General features: G+C 35.3%; 2 protein-coding genes across 2 annotated transcripts; both read left to right on the top strand.

Annotated features, from left to right (window-relative positions):
* Positions 1–262: 262 nt before the first annotated feature.
* LOC131040352 (putative receptor protein kinase ZmPK1) lies at positions 263–2,868 on the top strand. The gene has a single exon (XM_057973257.2). It carries the CDS (start codon positions 263–265, stop codon positions 2,756–2,758), a length of 2,496 nt encoding a protein of 831 aa, XP_057829240.2. The 3' UTR covers positions 2,759–2,868.
* Positions 2,869–10,315: 7,447 nt separating this feature from the next.
* On the top strand, positions 10,316–12,892 carry LOC131040362 (G-type lectin S-receptor-like serine/threonine-protein kinase At1g34300). Its single transcript, XM_057973265.2, has one exon. The coding sequence runs from the start codon at positions 10,353–10,355 to the stop codon at positions 12,834–12,836; it is 2,484 nt and encodes an 827-aa protein (XP_057829248.2). The 5' UTR covers positions 10,316–10,352; the 3' UTR covers positions 12,837–12,892.
* Positions 12,893–19,045: the final 6,153 nt, after the last annotated feature.

Genomic DNA, 19,045 nt, shown 5'->3' with positions numbered 1-19,045 from the left:
GTAGGTGTCTGGTCAAGGATGTCCTGTTCCAGTCGCGCGGATACCTATTATCTATTATCTATCTTGTTCACAAAACTGTTCAAGATTCGATTTCCCACCGGAGTGGTGTTGGCTTATCCCGGTCAAGAAATGACAGGTTCCAGTCTCGTGCATATTAATTTTCTTTTTCGAAACTGGAGGCCCCCTTATGCTGGTTTATCTACTTCGATTTACTTAATGATTCATTAGCTACATACTTGACCATTTTTACTGATACGTAAAAATGGAATGTGCAGCATGGAAAAATTCTGTTCGTTTTGTTCTCCGTCTATGGCTGGCGTCTGTGCTAATTTGCATTCCCTTTGTCGTTGGGCAAGACACTAATGGACTAGACGGGCTGAGATTAGGATATTATTCCCCTTCACCGCAAGAAAGCGAAACAATCCTGATATCTCCTGATGGCACATTTTCTGCTGGGTTTTATAATGTGGGCATCAACGCCTATGGTCTGGCTGTATGGTATTCTCTTACACCCAAGACGGTGGTGTGGATGGCCAACAGAGATCAACCCGTCAATGGACAGGATTCCTCTCTCCGTTTTCAAATAGATGGTGACCTCCTCCTGGTGGATGCAGGCGGAATACCCATTTGGAGAACTAACACCAAAGCCGTCGGTGTTAAGGAAGCTCTGCTTCTCAACACAGGAAATCTTGTGTTGCGCAGTGATTCTGAACAGATAGTTTGGCAAAGCTTTGATTTTCCCACTGATACGCTCCTTCCCGAGCAGATATTCAAAAGGAGTAGTAATCTTACATCAAGAATGGAATTGGGTAATTATAAACCTGGCTACTACCGCTTCTACTTCAACGATGACAATTACCTGGCGCTCATTTATGAAGGTCTGAAACTGTCCAGCAAGTATTGGCCTTCTCAACCGAATTATGCATTTGGTGTATTTGACATCGGCAGAACCACCTATAACATTACTCGCCAGGCTTTTCTTGATCGAGCCGGTCGCTTCACATCAAGCGATAAGTTCAGTTTTAATGCCTATGATTATGGAGAAGGCCCCCTCAGAAGATTGACACTGGATATTGACGGAAACCTGAGATTATACAGTCTGGACTCACAGAATCTCACCTGGGAGATTACGTGGGTTGCTCTTGCCAAACAATGTGACGTCCACGGCCTCTGTGGATTCAACGGTGTGTGCACATATACACCAGAGCCCAAGTGCATCTGCCCGCCTGGTTTTGAAATTGAAGATTCAACAGACTGGTTCAAAGGCTGCCGGCTCATTCATAATTTCTCCTGTGCCCTAAATAGTGCTCAGTTTCTCCGGCTTCCTTACACAGATTATTATGGTTACGAGCGGCCTGGGCAATCATACGGGGTATCGCTCCAAGTGTGCAGAAAGATATGTATGGATGACTGCCTTTGTTTAGGCTTTGTTTACACAACTACAGGAACAGGAGAATGCTTCCCAAAGTACCTTCTTACGAGTGGATTGCAATCTCCCAAAGTAGCTCGTGACACGTACATCAAAATATCTGCCAACGATTCTTCAGCGAGAAACGTCTCATCTATGTTGATGCTGATACGATCGGGCTCATCACAGTGTTCTCCTGAGCCCCGACTGCAGCAACAAAATACTTTGTCTGGCGTTTCAAAGAAAGGAAGAAGTCGGATAGTTACTGCCACGGCATCTATTCTTACGGCTATTGGGGTTACAGAGATTGTTTGCATAGCACTCGGATGGGGGTTTCTCTTGCAGATATTTCGCAGTCCTAGCGTCCATAATTACCAAGGTTACTCTGCTGTTCCCGGAGGACTTAGAAGGTTCAAGCTTTCAGATCTTAGGCGGGCGACTAAAAATTTCAAGGATAGTGTGGGAAAGGGTGGATTTGGGAGCGTCTACAAAGGCCTCCTCCTTCTCGATAATAAATTGGTGGCAGTGAAGCGATTGGAAGGAGTGTCTCAAGGAGAAGATGAATTCCGAGCAGAGTTGAGCATGATTGGGCGAGTAAATCACATAAATTTGGTTCAAATGCTTGGATATTGTGCCGAGGGTGATCAAAGGTTGTTAGTTTATGAATATGTTGAGAATGGTTCTCTGGATAATTACCTGTTTACTCAAGACAGCTCAAGAATTCTAGACTGGAACAAGCGGTTTCAAATTGCAGTGGACACGGCAAAAGGTCTGGCTTATTTGCACGAGGATTGCCTTGAATGGATTCTCCACTGTGACATCAAGCCAGAGAACATTCTTCTAGACAAGCACTTTCATGCAAAAGTTTCAGATTTTGGATTGTCGAAGCTGGTAGACAACGGGAATGAAAATGACAGGAAAATCAGCGCACTCGCCTTCTCTAAAATACGAGGGACGCGAGGGTATCTGGCGCCCGAATGGACAATGAACTTTCCAATCACAGCAAAAGCAGATGTTTACAGTTTCGGCATTCTTCTCTTGGAATTAGTTAGCGGGCGGAAGGGTGCTGAATTTAATGTGGCTGGAAGTAATTTTGTGCAATGGGCTTTTGACAATGTTAGAGAAAACAGATGGAGGGAGAACTTGGTCGACCCCAAATTAGGAGGGAGTGATATGGAGTGGAAACCAATGGTGGAAATGGAAAGGGTGTTGAAAACAGCACTGTTGTGCATTGAGCAGGACAAGAATAAGAGGCCTTCCATGAGTCGGGTCGTCGAAATATTGATGCTCCCTATTAACACAGACGACAGTGATCTACAACTGGAAATGGATACTGATATTGCTAGATAACTGATGCTGAGCACGCATCAGCATGAAAAATATAGATAGAAAGGATAGAAAGAAGCTATTAAATAAAGAAAGCTCTTTTAGCTTTACTCCCTGTTTTATTAGAGTTTTCTACTGTTTGTTTTTTTAATGCTGAAAACCTCTGTAGATGTAAGATATAATCGTTTGAATAAATAATATTTTCTGTCCTGTGTGTTGAAGTAATTTGTTTGTATTTATTTGCATGTTTAAATCTGTAAATTGCAATGTTTTCAAAATCTACATTTGATATTAGTGCAGAAGATCGAGGGAATTGAAGTTGAAAGAAGATCAAAGGTTTGTGAAGTTGTAGATCTGCTCCTGTTCAAGAAAGGATTATAGAACTTAGAGAAAAAAATTTCTGCTGGTTGTGAAGAAATCGGTAAAGAGGCCCGTCAATCTAAAAAGTTGGAGGAATAACAAATGGCAATAGTATTTTGGGCATATCTGTGCTACTAGCAAGTTATGAAATAGAATAAAGAGGGATCAGCCAAAGTCAATCAAAAGGAAGATTGTAAAGCCAAGGAAGATTGTAGTTTGCATGCTGCTTATAAAAAGGTGTCTATAGTTTTACAAACCGAAGCAAAAGGAATTCACATGAAATTAAAAGAAATCGTAAAAGTCTAGGAATCAAAGAGAAAGAAGAGGGTAAGAAATATATCAGTGGCAAAAATGGTAAAAAGGTGAAGAAAGAAAATGCAAATTTAATTTGTGAAAATGAAATTTTGGAGGAAGAAGTAATGAAAATTAAGAAATGCAATTTATAATTGATAATAGCTTTAAAAGAGTTTAAAAAAGGAAGATGTGAATATTTATGTGAAATTGAGAATCTAGAAATAATGCAAACTATTTCATAATTGTTGTTGCATAACAACCAACATAGGAGTTAGCTTTTGCCGAGTCAGCCTTGGCATTTGTAAATTTTAAATGGAAGAAATAAATAAAAATCTGTGACTGCAAGGTATGGCAGCCCAAAATTTTGGTTACATTTTGTTCATAATATACGTAGAGTAGAATTGTTTGCTTGCACAATTTGCATCAGTTTGGTATCAGAGCATTAAAAGATGTTGGGATGGAGACTTTGTGAGTACTACTGCCAAAGCCAGTGGGTGTGTGCATCACTTTGCTGCTCTATGTAGAAGAAATGATTAATTCCAAGTTTTCCTATGACTGCATTGAAAGTATTCAATGGTTTAGGATAGAAGGTTTGCCATCCAATAGAAGAATTTGCATATGATAAGAGCAGTAGGGAGTTCCTATAACTAATTGCAATTTTCTAGTTAAGAATATTATCATGATGGGTATCAATTGTTAGAGGTGAGAAAGCTGTTTATTTATTAAATTTTTGTTAGTTGTGAGTTTACATTTTTGAGGAAGCAATCAATATAGGAGGAGATACCCCACTAAAGATGAAAAGAGAGTCATTCCATGGGATCATTGAGGAAAACAAATTGCAAACTATTGTTGATGGGACTTGAGTGACACTGAATTGTGAGGGAGGCCATACAATTTTCATGATACAAATAATGGGTGACTCTACATCAGCTAACATGCGAATTGTAGTTGTTTCATAAGTGCTAATGATGAGAAGATTAATTTGTTTAATAAAAAAATAATGTTGAAGGTTTGAGTTCTGTGGTGCTTAATTTTTTATTTTTGATAACTTCTTCTTTGATTGTGTCATGTTGATGAGGGGAATGTTGTTGTAGTTTGTTGGTATATATGTTTTCAAGTGTAGTTGCCTAAGTTGAGGTCATTTTGGTATAGGTCCGTAGATTATTAATTTGCAAATGTGCTTATCAAATATGTGATAATTTCTTAAAAGAGGTGAAGAGAGTTGCAGCTCCATTTTGGGACCAAAGATATGATTATGGAGTTATATCATAATGCAAGAAAGAGGATAAAAAAAGTGGAGGAAAAAATAAAACAAAGGCAGAGGCAAAAGATAACAAAGGACCAACAAAATGAGTTACAACAATCAGAGCTTGAATTCAAGGAGTTATGTTGCATGTTAGAAGATTATGAGGCATGCAACAATAAGAAGCCAAAAAGAAAGAAATCTATATCGAGGACACTAAAGAGTTGTGAGAAGGTGAAAACAAATGGTGAAAATAAATATACACCTTATGGGGAAGAGTCATTTTCAAAGAGGAAAGCCATTGAGTCAAGGATTAGACAAGGAGTGGAATTGCTAGATCAAGGAAAGATAGAATCTCTTGAAGAACTCGTAGAAATATTAGTAGATAAGAAACCCTTGAATGAGATATTTCAAGAATTATAGGGAGCAAAAATAGATGAATGGGATGATGATAAATAGGATGAGTGGGGTGGAGTTGTTGAGTTGTGTTACCTCAAAGAAGGGGAAGGCATTGAAGATTGCAATGCAAAACGAGAAGAGTTGAAAGACTACAATAAGAAGGAATGTGACATATTGCAAGAAGAGGACGAAATTGTTGTAGCAGTGGAAGCATTCCATGTTGAAGAGGAATCTGCAATAGAGATGGAGATCTTTGGGAGTCTCATATGTGATGAAGATTTATTGGTTTTAGAAAACACAACTTTCCAAAAGTAACTATAAGAATGTCTAGAGGATCCCATTAGTGAAGATGGTGTAAAGGATCATCACTTCCCTGAGGAAGGGACAAGGATGATTGAGGTAGAGAGTAAATATATGTACAATTATGGTATATAGGACAATTTCCAAAAGGATTTCCCTTGTGAACATCACATGGAGCTAAAAAGGGAAGGCATGCCTAAATGGTATAACATGGAAGAGGAGAAAATACATGTGGGAGATTTTTATCCCTTTAACTTCATTTTTGTTTTAAATAGTTTATGTGCAAGTGATACTAATGGTGTGAACAAAAATGTTGATTTTTGATGGAAGAGAACTCCTAAGCTTTCAAAGAGCTACAGAAAAAGGAAGACATGTTAGCAAAGGAGGAGGATCTCTAACCTAACAAGTGGTGGGAAGCAAAAGAAAAAATGTGATGATTTGAAGAGATAACTAATTTGGTGGAAGATAACACCATGGCATGAATTCTTCAAGTCAGAAGGATGGTTCTATCATCTATTCCAAACTCTTTTCTAGATATTTGCTGTAGTGGCATCTCTGAATAAGAGGAAATCCTACATCACAAAGGAAAAATGTAATACTTAGGTTGTTGAGATTTTAAAAGTGTTTAATTGTTGAGGTGTATTGATGTAAATGGCCTTTGAAACAGGAGGTTCAAAATTTTAAAAGAAGGGGAGAATGATTCAAACTATTCCATAATTGTTGATGCATAACAACCAATGTAGGAGTTAGCTTTTGCTGAGTAGACAATTTAGGAGATAAAATAGGATTTGATTTTTAGTTTATTTTTCTTTTGCATTGAGTCGACGTAGGAGGGAATTGAGGGATTAATTTCTAGTTCAATCATTTTTAACTATGTTTGTTTGGCAATACACATGGGTGTGAGTTAAGTTTTTGGTTACTATATAAAAAGAGGGAATGTTGGTAAATCAGAGTTAGTCTTGGTATTTGGAAATTTTAGATGGAAGATATAAATAAAGATTTGTGACTACAAGGTATGGCAACCTAGAGTTATAGTTACTTTTTGTTCATAATATACATAGACTAGAATTGTTTGCTTGTAGAATTTCTATCAAGAAAGGGGATTGGAGAATGGTAGAGAAAAAAATAAAGATCTAGAAGACAAATTGAATTTTCTTAGTGAAGTTAAAAAGAAGAATGAAGATTTGGAAGCAAACTTAAAAGTAGTCTAAGATTGAAGCCATTAGTATGTGACATCTTATATGATGCAAGTAATTTGTGTCCTTCATTTGATATGGATGATGTAGCTAAAGTTTCTCTAGGTAAAGAATTTGAAGTTCAAGGTAAGGATGTGTTTGACTCTACAAATATTGTGGCTTGTGATATTAATAACAAATGTTGGAATGAAAAAATTATTGGTTTGAAGATTATGAAGAGAATGATTTATGAACGAAAAGGTCTGGGAAAGAATGGGCAAGGAATCGTCAAGCCCATTCAACCAATTATGAGGTCTAAGAATGAAGTTCTTGAATATTGTAAGAAAGATAGAGCTGATGTTGTTAGTGTTGCAAGTTCATGCAAACTAGTTGAAAAAATGGAATGCATGCCATGTTCTCATTGTCACAAAGGACACAAAATAGAGAAGTGTTGGGATCTTCAACCTTGTATAATTTGTGGGTTGAAGAGTCACTCTGATAATTCATGTTGGAATAGAGAGTGGAATGGAGAATCTAAGAAAGATTGTATGTAGATTGATTATAGATGGATTGATGGATGTAGTTGGGAAAAGATAACAAATATATTCAAAAGGCTGTATAATCTTAAAATTTTGCATGTAAACGGTCTATTAAGGAGCTTAGTTGGGTTCAAACCAACCAAGACAATTTGATTGTTGAGTGGGAGAGACCTTTGGAGGGATGGTGGAAAGTGAATTTTGATGGTGCCTCTAAAGGCAACCCAAGATGTTCAGGGGCAGGGTTTATTGTGAGGAATTCGAAGGGTGAAATTTTGGCTATAGGTGCTTAGAGGTTGGTTGAAGGTTCAAATAATTTGGCTGAAGCGACAACAACATTGTTAGCCATTAGGATGTGTATGATGTTAGGTGCTAGAAAAGTGCATTTAGAGGGAGATTCTCTAATTATCATTCTGGCATTAATGAAGAAAGGAATTGAGACATGGCACCTGCAAAGTTGGATCCACAACATCATTGAAGAGCTTAAGCATTTTGATGATTTCCAATTAAGCCATGTTAAATGTACTGGCAATGTTGAGGTTGATATCCTTTCCAAATGGGCTCTCACATTTAATGCAGTTAGAGATTTAGATTGGAAGATTTTTTGAATGTTTGTTTTGAAGAGGAAGCAGGTGGTGAATATTTATGACATAGAAGATAGTTTGTATGGTTGTCAGAGGAATGTGAGATAAGGTTGTGTTTCAGTTTGGTGAGGATACTTCTTAATGATGATTTTAAAGATCTATGAATTGGCATTTATTTCTTTCCTCTTTTTCTCGAGGCTTCCTTGAGACAATAGCCATAGTTTTAGCAGAGCTCTGTGAAGTTTTCAGACATTGTTTTGGGCGATGGTGAAGCAGGGAGTGTGGTGGGTATAAAAGCTAATTTCACTTTTCGAACCAGGAGACGAATTTACTCTTTCTATTGGGAAATTACTATGATGCAGTTGGAAAGGATGTTTAAATCTTCGAATGAGTTATTGGCTTAGAGTGTAGCAATTGTGGTTGGGGGAACCTTCAGTTTACTCAAATTCAAATCAAAGATGGATGTGTTCTCCCTTATCATGGCTTGGGGGTTGGAGCTGGGAGAACCCATGGCAACGGTTAGGAAGGTTATGCAGACAATTGTCCATTTTCCTGGTAGGGATGGATTCATTCCTTGAGTGGGCTAAGCTAGGTGTGGGGTTTGATGCTCGAGAGGGATTGGTGGCCAGTGACAATGGTGGTAATGTAGGTTTATACCCCTTTCTTCGGTGGGCAAGGGGAATGTGTAAATTTCATTGCAGGAAGGAGGCTAGAAGGGATTGGGATGCTTGAAGATGTTTGTAGAAATCAAAGAGTTAGACGAAATCATTGCACAGGCCAAGGCAGAGGTTGAGGATGCTTAGAGATGGGTGTTGCGTCCTAGACCGATGAGGGTGATGGAGAACAAAGATGCTAGGGTGGCGAGGAATAAACATCGACGACAAGTCCAGTGAGTTGATGTTTTCCATTTTTTGGTGGTGACTTGTCATTTTTGGACTGGCATCTTTTTAGACTTGGTTTAACTAGTTTCTTGATGTAATTGGGAAGGTTTGTGGGGTAGCCTTGTAGTGGCAATTTTGGTAGGGTTTGATACTTTATGTCAGGTTGGATGTTTATCCCTTTTTGTGGTTTTAGATACTTGTTTAGACATGTTAAGCAAACGGTTTTTTGAATATTAATAAAATATAAATTATTACTGAGCAAAAACAAAGAAGTTTGCATGTAAACAAAAACTTATGGTAAATAAAGGTTTTGAAAGTTCGAATCAAGTTGTTGATGATTGCTTGTTATTATTGGCACATTAAAGTGTCATAAGTCTTCTCTATGCTGGATAAAGGAAGAGAAAGCCTTGTGATAATATTTTTACTTACAATGTAATCTACCTAGAAAACATACTTTCATCAAACAATAAATATGTAGTTACTACAATCTTTAATTTATTACCCTGAATAATTCCTCTCACAAACCTATGTCAAAATTACAAACCCTTGAGTCATATTCTAACTTCTACAATTGATCAATACTCATGAGTGTACACTCTACTATGCATCAACATCCACTATAACATTTATACTCCTGTAATGGCAACCATTAACATAAATGATCTAACAATTTACTGAAAATTATTTCATATAACTCCTCATATGATATAAATTCAAACCATCCTCATGGTGATTCACCAATTATTACCTCCTTGTACTCAAATTCTAAGATCTCCTTGGACCATTGATTTATGTAATCATGCATGCCACTTTCAAAACTATTCCTTACATCACGAGCAAATTACTTGAACATCTAGACAATAAAACTAAAATAATAGCGAAATTCACTTGTGCATGCTAGATCGATAAACTACCATTTAGAAAGCCTAGCTTAGTACATCAATATATTAGTTCAAAGACTACTCAACCAAGGAGCACAATAGATCTAAAATTCTCTACTAACCGTAGTCATATTGTATGTATGGATTGAATCACAAATAAAGAAATGAACAAATCATGTGCCACATAGTAAATAATATGTAGATATGAGTGAACAAGCTTCTCCATTCGTCCACTATTTACATATATTTCTAATTCTAATTATTTGTTATAACATATTAATAAATCAACTTTAAAAATCAACTTTAAAATCACCATATCGTTAAAATCAATTAAATACTCTTATTCAAGATAATTATTCAATTCTAAACTCTTTCATATTCATTTCTTTTGAGCAATCGAATCCATCTTTTTCATGTTTCTATATAGCATCAAATTTTGCTTCTTTAACAGCAGAAGTCATGGCACGAGAATTATGAGCTTAGACGGTGAAAACAAACTCGCGCGGGCTTTGTTGTTTTATATGTTGACGATTTATAAACTCCCTCCCCGCGGCCTTACCAATGCTGTCCATTTTCAACTTGCAGTTGTAAGTTTTTGAATTTAGTGAGGTGTTAAGGTCAAGTCATTTGAATTTAGTGACGAGCTAAGTTAAGGTCAAGTCATTTGAATTTAGTGGCGAGCTAAGGTCAAGAAATAAGCGAAAACTCAAATGACTTGACCTAGCTCCTCACTAAATTCAAAAAACGTCCAATTGTTAGTTGAATATGTAGGACACAAACGTATATTGACTGAAATCCCCCGTCATCAATACCTAGAGATATGCAACAACATGGATGACGGGATCAAAGCTATGGAAGATCTATCTGTAGTTTTTCTATATTTTTCGTTTTGTTTGATGATTAGGAATTCTCTCAGCTGTCTGTCGCAACGAAAAGTATCATCCCCTCTTGTAACTACCAAAGCCATGGCTGCTGCGTGGGTTTTACTTGTTATTTTCATGGTGCTGATTTGTGTGACGGAGAGCGAGGGAGAAGAGTATAAGACAGTAGCTCGTCTATCTTCTACTCTTTTGAATTCATCCGGTTGGAAACCCAATGAAAACATGTACTTGGTTTCTTCAAATGGAATGTTTTGTGCTGGGTTTTACAATGTGAGGGCAAATCGCTATGCCTTCGCTGTGTGGTACGCCAACGACTCGCACCGAACTATGGCGTGGATGGCGAACTCAACTTCTCTTGTGGGTCGCAATTCTTCTTTGCACTTGAGAGACGGGTTTCTCTCCATTTCAGATGAGAATGGTGTAATTGCGTGGATGAGTAAGGACACGTATGATTCTAAATATATCTCGGAACTTACTTTGCAGGAGTCGGGCAATATGGTGCTCAATGGATGGCAAAGCTTCAGGGAATTCCCTACATTTAATCTTCTTCCAAAACAAGATTTCACCACAGAAGATGTTTTGCTGTCGAGATCTCCAAACGGTACTTATGGCAGAGACGGCAACTACTATTCTCTTTCTTTAGAGCAACAGTCCAGCAAACTTTCCTTGTATTATAATTACAGGAGGGCAGACGGAGTGTGGGAAAGCAAAATGTACTGGCAGTCTGGTAGGTTTCTGGAAGTTAAACTGGACGAGTCTGGGTTTCTGAATACAACCGAAATCGACATGGGTTTCATGATCATGGCGACCGACGGGGGCGAGGAGGACCGGTTGAGAAGACTGACTTTAGAGAGCAACGGAAATCTCGTCATGTACAGTAGGACAAAATATCCTCCTCCTTCTTCATGGACTGTAGCGTGGCAAGCCCTCCCAAGACACTGCCAAATCCCCGGTGCCTGTGGAGACAACGCTGTGTGTAAGATAAATTTGAAGTGGGAGCCAACGTGCGAATGCCCACCTGGTTTTGACCCGAGCCCGGTCGATAATCGAAGCTGCAAGCCGCACAACGATATCACGAAGCTCAGCAATGTAACATTTGTTCCGTTGGACTTCGTCAGTTTTGAAGCATTGACATTTACAACACAGACTACCACAATACTACAAGAGTGCATGGATTTTTGTAGGAACAACAGCAGCTGTGTGGGTTTCACGCACCATGTGGACAGTGGGAACTGTGACCATCTGTTCGGCAATTTAATCTACGGATATTGGTCTCAAGCAGTGGCAACGCGGCTTTATTTGAAGATCTCTGCAAGCGAGGAAGACACTCCAAATCTCTTTCATGGGTTGCCCTCAGTACTCGAAAATGTTTGTCCGATCCTTCTTAAACTGCCACTCCCGCCATCTCAATCGGACCACAAGCCGCGAAATCTCATCATAATCTTCTTCATCTTTGGCTTGGAGCTGTTGTTGGGAGCTTATGCCTTCCGCGCGTTTTTGAGAAAGTACTCGAAATTCAGAGACATGGCCCGAATATTTGCCCTCGATCTTCTCCCTTCCGGCGGGCCTAAGCAATTCTCGTACGCAGAGCTGAAAGCGGCCACCAATGACTTCAGCGATATGCTGGGAAGGGGAGGATTTGGGCCGGTCTACAGGGGCCTTTTGCCCGATCAGAGGCAGATTGCAGTGAAAAAATTGGAAGGCCTTCGTCAAGGAGAGCAACAATTCTGGGCAGAGGTCTCCATCATAGGGCGAATCCATCACCTCAATCTTGTTCGCATGTGGGGATTCTGCGCAGAAGGCGAGCACAGACTGGTGGTTTACGAGTACATACCTAATGGGTCACTGGAGAAGCATTTGTTCAATACAGAGGGAGGGACTTCAATGGAGTGGGGCATCCGATACCGCATAGCTTTGGGGGTAGCGAGAGCCATTGCATACCTGCATGAGGAGTGCCTGGAATGGGTTCTTCATTGTGACATCAAACCGGAGAACATCTTGGTCGACGAGGATTTTTGCCCTAAGGTTTCTGATTTTGGACTGGCTAAATTGGTTGAAAAAGACCATAGCTTGAATGTGTCTAGGATCAGAGGGACACGGGGATACCTAGCTCCAGAGTGGTTTCAAAGCAATTCCATCAGTGCAAAGGTTGACGTGTATAGTTTTGGAATGGTGCTTTTCGAAATGGTTATGGGGAAAAGGAATGCGTATGTCTTCCATTCGACTGAACAAGACAGGGAGTTCTATTTTCCTGAATGGGCATTTGAGATGGTAATGATAAAAAGGAAAATGGAAGAGGTTGTGGATAAAAGGTTAAACGAAATAAAGGAAAATCAAAGTGAAATGGAAGCCGTGCAAAGAATGGTGAAGACAGCACTGTGGTGTATCCAGAGTCGTCCGGAAGAAAGGCCTTCAATGGGCAAGGTAGCCAAAATGTTGGAAGGAGCCATAGAAATTGAGGACCCTCCTAAGCCCTCATTATTGGAGGACAGTGGTGCAGGTCCACGATCGCCTATTAGTACCGGCATGAAATCATCCATCAAGAGTTCTGGACGTAGCCACTTCTAGTTGCTACTAGGGGACGATATGAAGCATTAGGGTCAAACGTCTGGTTTTCCGCTTTTTAATGTGGAAGATGGCAGGCTGATTGTTTTATAGGCTATTTAATGTTTAGCCTCGTTTCTTTTTGTGTGTCAAGTTGTGTGGTTTGAGATTTATGAATCCATGTTTCTGTTTGTGAAATGGGAGCTTTTAAGAAATAAAAGCAAGACAAAGGGGTTCTTTGGTTGTTTTATATATTTTATTTATTATGAAACTTATCTATGTAAGTCTAAATATTTTAATTTGTGAGTATATGATAGGAATTCAAGTGTATACTATGTCTTATAAAGAATGTATTGTTTTTTATTAAAAAAGTGGAAAAAAGTCTCACATTTATAAGTCACAGTATTGGATTAATTATGTAATTCAACAGAATATAAAAGAAAAGTTGCATCAATATAATAATCAGAGGAGTTAAAAAAGAGATACATAACAAAAATCTACAATCTAGAAAGTAATAACAAACTAAGATGTTATCATTTTGTGGAGGCTCATAAGAGTGTTCCACTCATCTACAATCTAGTTAAACATCTTATTTATTCTATATCGAATAGAGGAGCATTTCAAATATTTTGATAGAGAGGAAATGTGATATAAATTAGTTTGAAAGGTGAGTACTTTATACTTTTTGAATAAAAATTAATATGACCAAACAAGAATTTTTAGAAATTTGTAAAAATAACTTAGTAACTACCACTACCAGTGCCATCTCCTTCATGATTGCATATAAGAACTAATGAAAAGATTCTCAAGGAATATTAATTATCATTTACGTTTTAATTACATGCTAAGAATCAAAAGAAAGTCTTGAAGAGTGTTGGAGTTCCATAAAATATAAATAAGATTGTTATGTACATGGTAGCTTAATCATAGTAAATTTAAGCCAATAAAATTTAAAAATCTTCCTCAATTTATTCTCTCTATTAAGTTGCAACTGAAAATAAAAACTATAAAATTATCCCTAAATTGCACATGCTTAAAGAAAAGATATAATAATTGATAAAGAAAGATCCTTCCATTTTGGGGAGATGGAACAAAAGGCTCTATTATAAACATTTTTGAGGAATTATTTTTACCATAGGTTGAATTCATTTTAGGAAAGACTAATTAGTCTCATTTTCTCTCATATGAGGATGCAATTTCTTCAACTTCCTTAACTTATTTTTCAAGAAGTTAGAAATAAGTGATAAAAATGAATTAAGAGCTCTAGATTTATTATAATAGGAAAGAAAATATGATATAGACAAGGTCCACACAACAAAATTCAAAACCCATTATTGAAAACTCTAATTGCACATTAAAAAGAAAACTTAATTAGAAGAGGTTGCACTTCTAACCTAATTTCTATTAGAGGGTCACTTCCCTCATCTTGCTTGCATCGATCCAATCCTTCATTATCATGAATTCTTGCAATTATCAAAAACATCTTGCTAGTAAGAAGCCAAATCCTAGAGAAAACCTCCAACTAAAATAAGGTAGCCAAGATTCTATCGAAGGAAAAAATAGCATAAACATTAAATACTAGGGTTGGAAAAAATCAAACTGGGTGCTAAAGACAATCATACATGAGAGTATATATGCATTCCTCATTATGAGTATTATTTTATTTTTAGTTATGTTTCTCACCTTTTCTTATAATCACAAATGATATAAATGACCTATTGGAATATAAAATTATAAAGCATTAACAATTTTGTTACATGTTAAGATAAAAATTTAAAATATGTTATTTCCAATTGAAATCTAAAATTTGTAGTCCACTATCATATTAGCTAAATTTCAAGATAAATGTTTTTAAATGTATTTTTCTAATGACCAAAATGTAAATAAAATTAAACTATTATAATACTAAAAGCTAAACTATCCTATATATGACATAATAAATACTTACTACCATGTGATTGGCTATAGAGAGTGCTTTAGTGCTCTAAAATACTTATACAAATCTTGAGGTGAAATCTAACATATTGTATATGTTTTATAAACCTTAACATATACTAACGTCTTTGGAAAGTATTCCTCAAAATTTATTCTAAAGATAAAAATTTGATGTTTCTATGTAAAGATTAGGAGGCCTTCTCAATAAGTTTTTGAGGGAATTTGAGTTATAAACAGAGTTTTACTTCTTTTTTTTCCTAATTAAATGAACATGGGGTGAAAAGACATGTTGGATAAGAGAATGAGGATACTACATGTTTCTTATGTTCAAAGCCACGAAGAAGTCTTAATGTTGGAGATAGCTCAATTTTCTAGGATTAGTAAAGGAGAAGGTTTGCAACTTAGAAGTGGTGGTTCTTGAGCATGGAACTATCTGGGAAGTGAGGTTTCAAAAACTCAAAGTTGCTTCTTACACTAGGATTAAGATGTAGTGTCCAATAAAATAATTTGATTGAAGAAATGAAAAGATGACAAGGTAAAAGGTTTTAGAGGTGGAACATATACATTAAATAGACAAAAGAAAATGAACAATAAAACATGGAGTAATACTTACATAACAACAAGTGAAGACTAAAGGTGATAAAAAGAAACATTAAATAATAAATCAGAACATGCATGTCACAAAATGAGTAAAATGAATGTAAATTATGATAAAGAAAAATTACAAAAAAATTATTAAATATTTAAATTTCAATCTTACCAAAAAAATCAAATCACCTCATCAAATTAATTTATAATAATAAAAAAAGCAACTGAAAAATATTAAAATATTAATAATCTTTTTTTTTTTAATTATAAAAATATACTTTCCCATAAGAAGAGAGAATAATAAATAATAATAACACTTTGAAATGACTTGGGCTTGTCCTGAAATTTGCATTATAAAATATTATGATAGACATTAATAACAATTCTCCTTATAAACACAATCTGATTATATTGTTATAAGATTTTACTATATTCATAATGTATCGGTCAAACAAAAAGGAAAATTAAAAGAAAAAATTCATTTAATATAAATAACCAAATGAAAATGAAAGGTGGTGGGGTTAGCCACGTTACCTCCCCAAAATTATTAATAAATGTTCTCTAGAACTTCATTATTGACAAAAGCTTTAGCCAAATCAACCATAATAAATTTTCTATTGACATTAAAAAAATCCACTGTCAAAGCTTCTAGAGGATGTATGAGTCAAATATAATTTCATTGAATCTATGGAGAAGTGGACCCAATTTTACGTGAAAGAACAGAATCTTACAAAAAAAGACGAGTAGAAGAGACAAGTGACCATAAGAAGTGACATTAATGGAAAAAATGCAAAAGCATGATATTGAAATTTTAGATTATTTAAATGGTATAAAATAAAAAGTGAATGACAATTTTGCTTACTTAATAAAGATTTTATGATTAAATATTCATCAAATCTTTAAAAATTGATTTATGGATATTTTTTATTAAGTATGGTGATTTGACAAGTAATGTTATTTGACTTGCACTTTGGGATTTTAATTGTAGATAGATAAGAACCTATATCAAATTTCTAGCAAAAACAAATATCATATGAAATTTTATGTAACTAATATATAATCACAAAATTAATCTCTATGGTTACTAACCCCTCTCCTCTAAATGATCCCCTAGTGAACAAAGCAAAATTTCATTTGTTTATCAAATATAAAGACTGTCATCCCAGTGATCGCAACCATCAACATCAAATCACAAAAAAAATGTTGGTGGTTAGACATCGGTGGGGAAAAAACACGCTCTTAGCTATAGACATACTCCATGTGACCTTATAAGAAATAAAAAATATATTTCCTCCAACCTTTGCAATGGTAATCATTAACCATGTGCTGGCCATCATTCCACATTTGCTTGTATGTTGCATCCTCTACCATAATGTCACAACAATAGCTTTACACTCATTAGATGAGAAGGGAAGAGAATAACTGTTACTCTAGAATCAACATGGCAATGCTCATATTGTTTGCTTAAGGCATTTCATCGATACTTGATCCTATAACAACAATTTTATTATTATAATAATTATTCTTACTATAAATTTCATTCTTTCATTCAACTATCATGGACCTTTTGATACAATTAATCCTTCAATCATCTTCTTTACTAGCATTTGCACCAAAAGAAGGTGAAATGGTTACACTGATTGTAATTTACATAAGATGCCTTAGAGGTCTATAGTTGAATTTATAAATACTTATTAAAAAAGTGGAAGGACATCAAAAGCATGTGTTAACAATTAATAATCATTTAGAAGTCTTCATAGAAAATTAGATCATGTGTCTTGACACAAGTGACATCATTTACATGGCTTGATACAACATTATATGGTGAATTTTAACATGGGTCATTGCTGTGATTTTCAAAGTCATGCCTATAAACATTTTGAACTTTGGTTTTTGTTGAATATAGAATTGGGAAAATTCAACATCACTTAGATGGATCTACAACAACAAATAATATAGAGGTAGCATAAATAAGGAAGTGTAATCTATATATTTGTATCTCTTTCGAATTCATTGAAACAAAAATATTTTGCTACATTTTATGATAATTTTTTTTGTTATGCATAAAATAACATATATAAAATTGTTGTTAATCATAAGCATAGTCTTGAAATAGGAAAGTGAAATTTACAAAATAATTGTGTTATATATCTCTTTGTCCATTAATATTTATTGATTTATTTAGTGTTGACCTTTTGTAGATAAGTATGTGATGCATTAAAGTGTGTTTTGAGTGTGTGATTTGATGAAAAATGTACAATGAGAATGTATGAAGGTGACCAACAAATAAATTATTAAGTGTAGATTTAAATTACTTTCTAAGTATTTTTAAACAAATTATTGTTCTTACTTTTTAAATATTACTATAAATAACTTAATCTCTAAATATCTACTTAACTCAATTTCATTACACTAAAATATAGAATAATAGATATAAATAGATGTTTTTTTTGTTGGAGAATATTACATTAGTTGGTTAGTTTTAGGATAAATAAATGAGACTAAATAAAATTAAAAAGTTAGTTTATAGTTTTATATACTTAGATAGTTAGGTAGGTGGGAAGTTACATTCCAATACTAAAAAATAAGGATTTAAAAAGTCAATGTTATGTATTGTAAGATCAACCTAATTGAATTAATTGAATATGATTTTCAATATTGTCAGTGTGCAACAATGATTTGATATAATTTTTTGTTAGAATAAGTAATAATAGTTGATGCAGATGGGTAAGTGCACCCAGATGGTGTGCAAAAAGGGGGTATAAGTGGACACTTTTTTTTTGAAATCAAGTAAACTTGAACTTGGAGGAGAAAGTTGAGAGCCATCCAATCAAGATATGAAGATACTCAAAGAACAAAGGTTGTATTACTCTGAATCTAGTTTCCAAACTAATATTTTTTTTCAGAATTAGATAAGATTAAGGGGGTCAAATCCTTCTTGTACAAAAAATAGACCCTGATTTTTTTCAGAAAAAACATAACATAGTGTCTAACGTGCGCATCAAAAAAGTCATAGTTAGATTTAGTATTTTGACAAATCCTTTGGCAGAAAGATAGGTAAGAGTGAGCACTACAAGTTGTGTATTTTTTTGTAATTTTTTGTTGAGTATTTTTTTTTAATGATTTTTCCAATCGGGCACATCTTGAAAATCAGGTACTTGTTCGTGCGCGAACCATAACTTGCACCAAAACAATCAAAAAATGTAATTTTTTCTTTTAAATTTTAATTTATCAAGTTTACTACTATAATAAATAAAGTTTTTTAAACTTGGATAAGTAGATCAAAAGTTATGAAAAAAATGGTACACGTATGTCTCTGAGAACTATGGAGACATTGGTAAAAGAAATTCAATAATAAGTTATTATTCAATTTTTGTTTAAAATATATAGTTAGAAAGCTCAGAAGATGGGTGAAAATATGGTTGCAATTTTAGAAATACCCACTTGATGAAGTGTAAACCTAATGATGACAAAGTCGAGAAACCAAGTTCATAAAACAAAACATGTCAAAAAAGAGGGAAATGGAGGGAAATCAAACTTCCAAACCGTAGCTTTGTCATCGAAGCCTATTCACAAGCCTAAATAGACAAGAGCGCGTATGGGGATTCTTTTGAATAAGAACCGCATGCAGAGTTTCTTTTGAATAACAACCGCATACAGAGTTCCTTTTGAATAAGCAACGCATACGAGGTTTCTTTTGAATAAGCAGT

The sequence above is a fragment of the Cryptomeria japonica genome, chromosome 1 (genome assembly GCF_030272615.1).
Source record: "Cryptomeria japonica chromosome 1, Sugi_1.0, whole genome shotgun sequence".
NCBI lineage: Eukaryota > Viridiplantae > Streptophyta > Pinopsida > Cupressales > Cupressaceae > Cryptomeria > Cryptomeria japonica.
Note: the sequence above shows the minus strand (reverse complement) of the source record. Positions and strands in the feature narration are given on the sequence as shown.

Excerpts from the sequence above, each read along its gene's own strand:
- LOC131040352 (XM_057973257.2), top strand. The coding sequence starts at position 263 with ATGGAATGTGCAGCATGGAAAAATTCTGTTCGTTTTGTTCTCCGTCTA.
- LOC131040362 (XM_057973265.2), top strand. The coding sequence starts at position 10,353 with ATGGCTGCTGCGTGGGTTTTACTTGTTATTTTCATGGTGCTGATTTGT.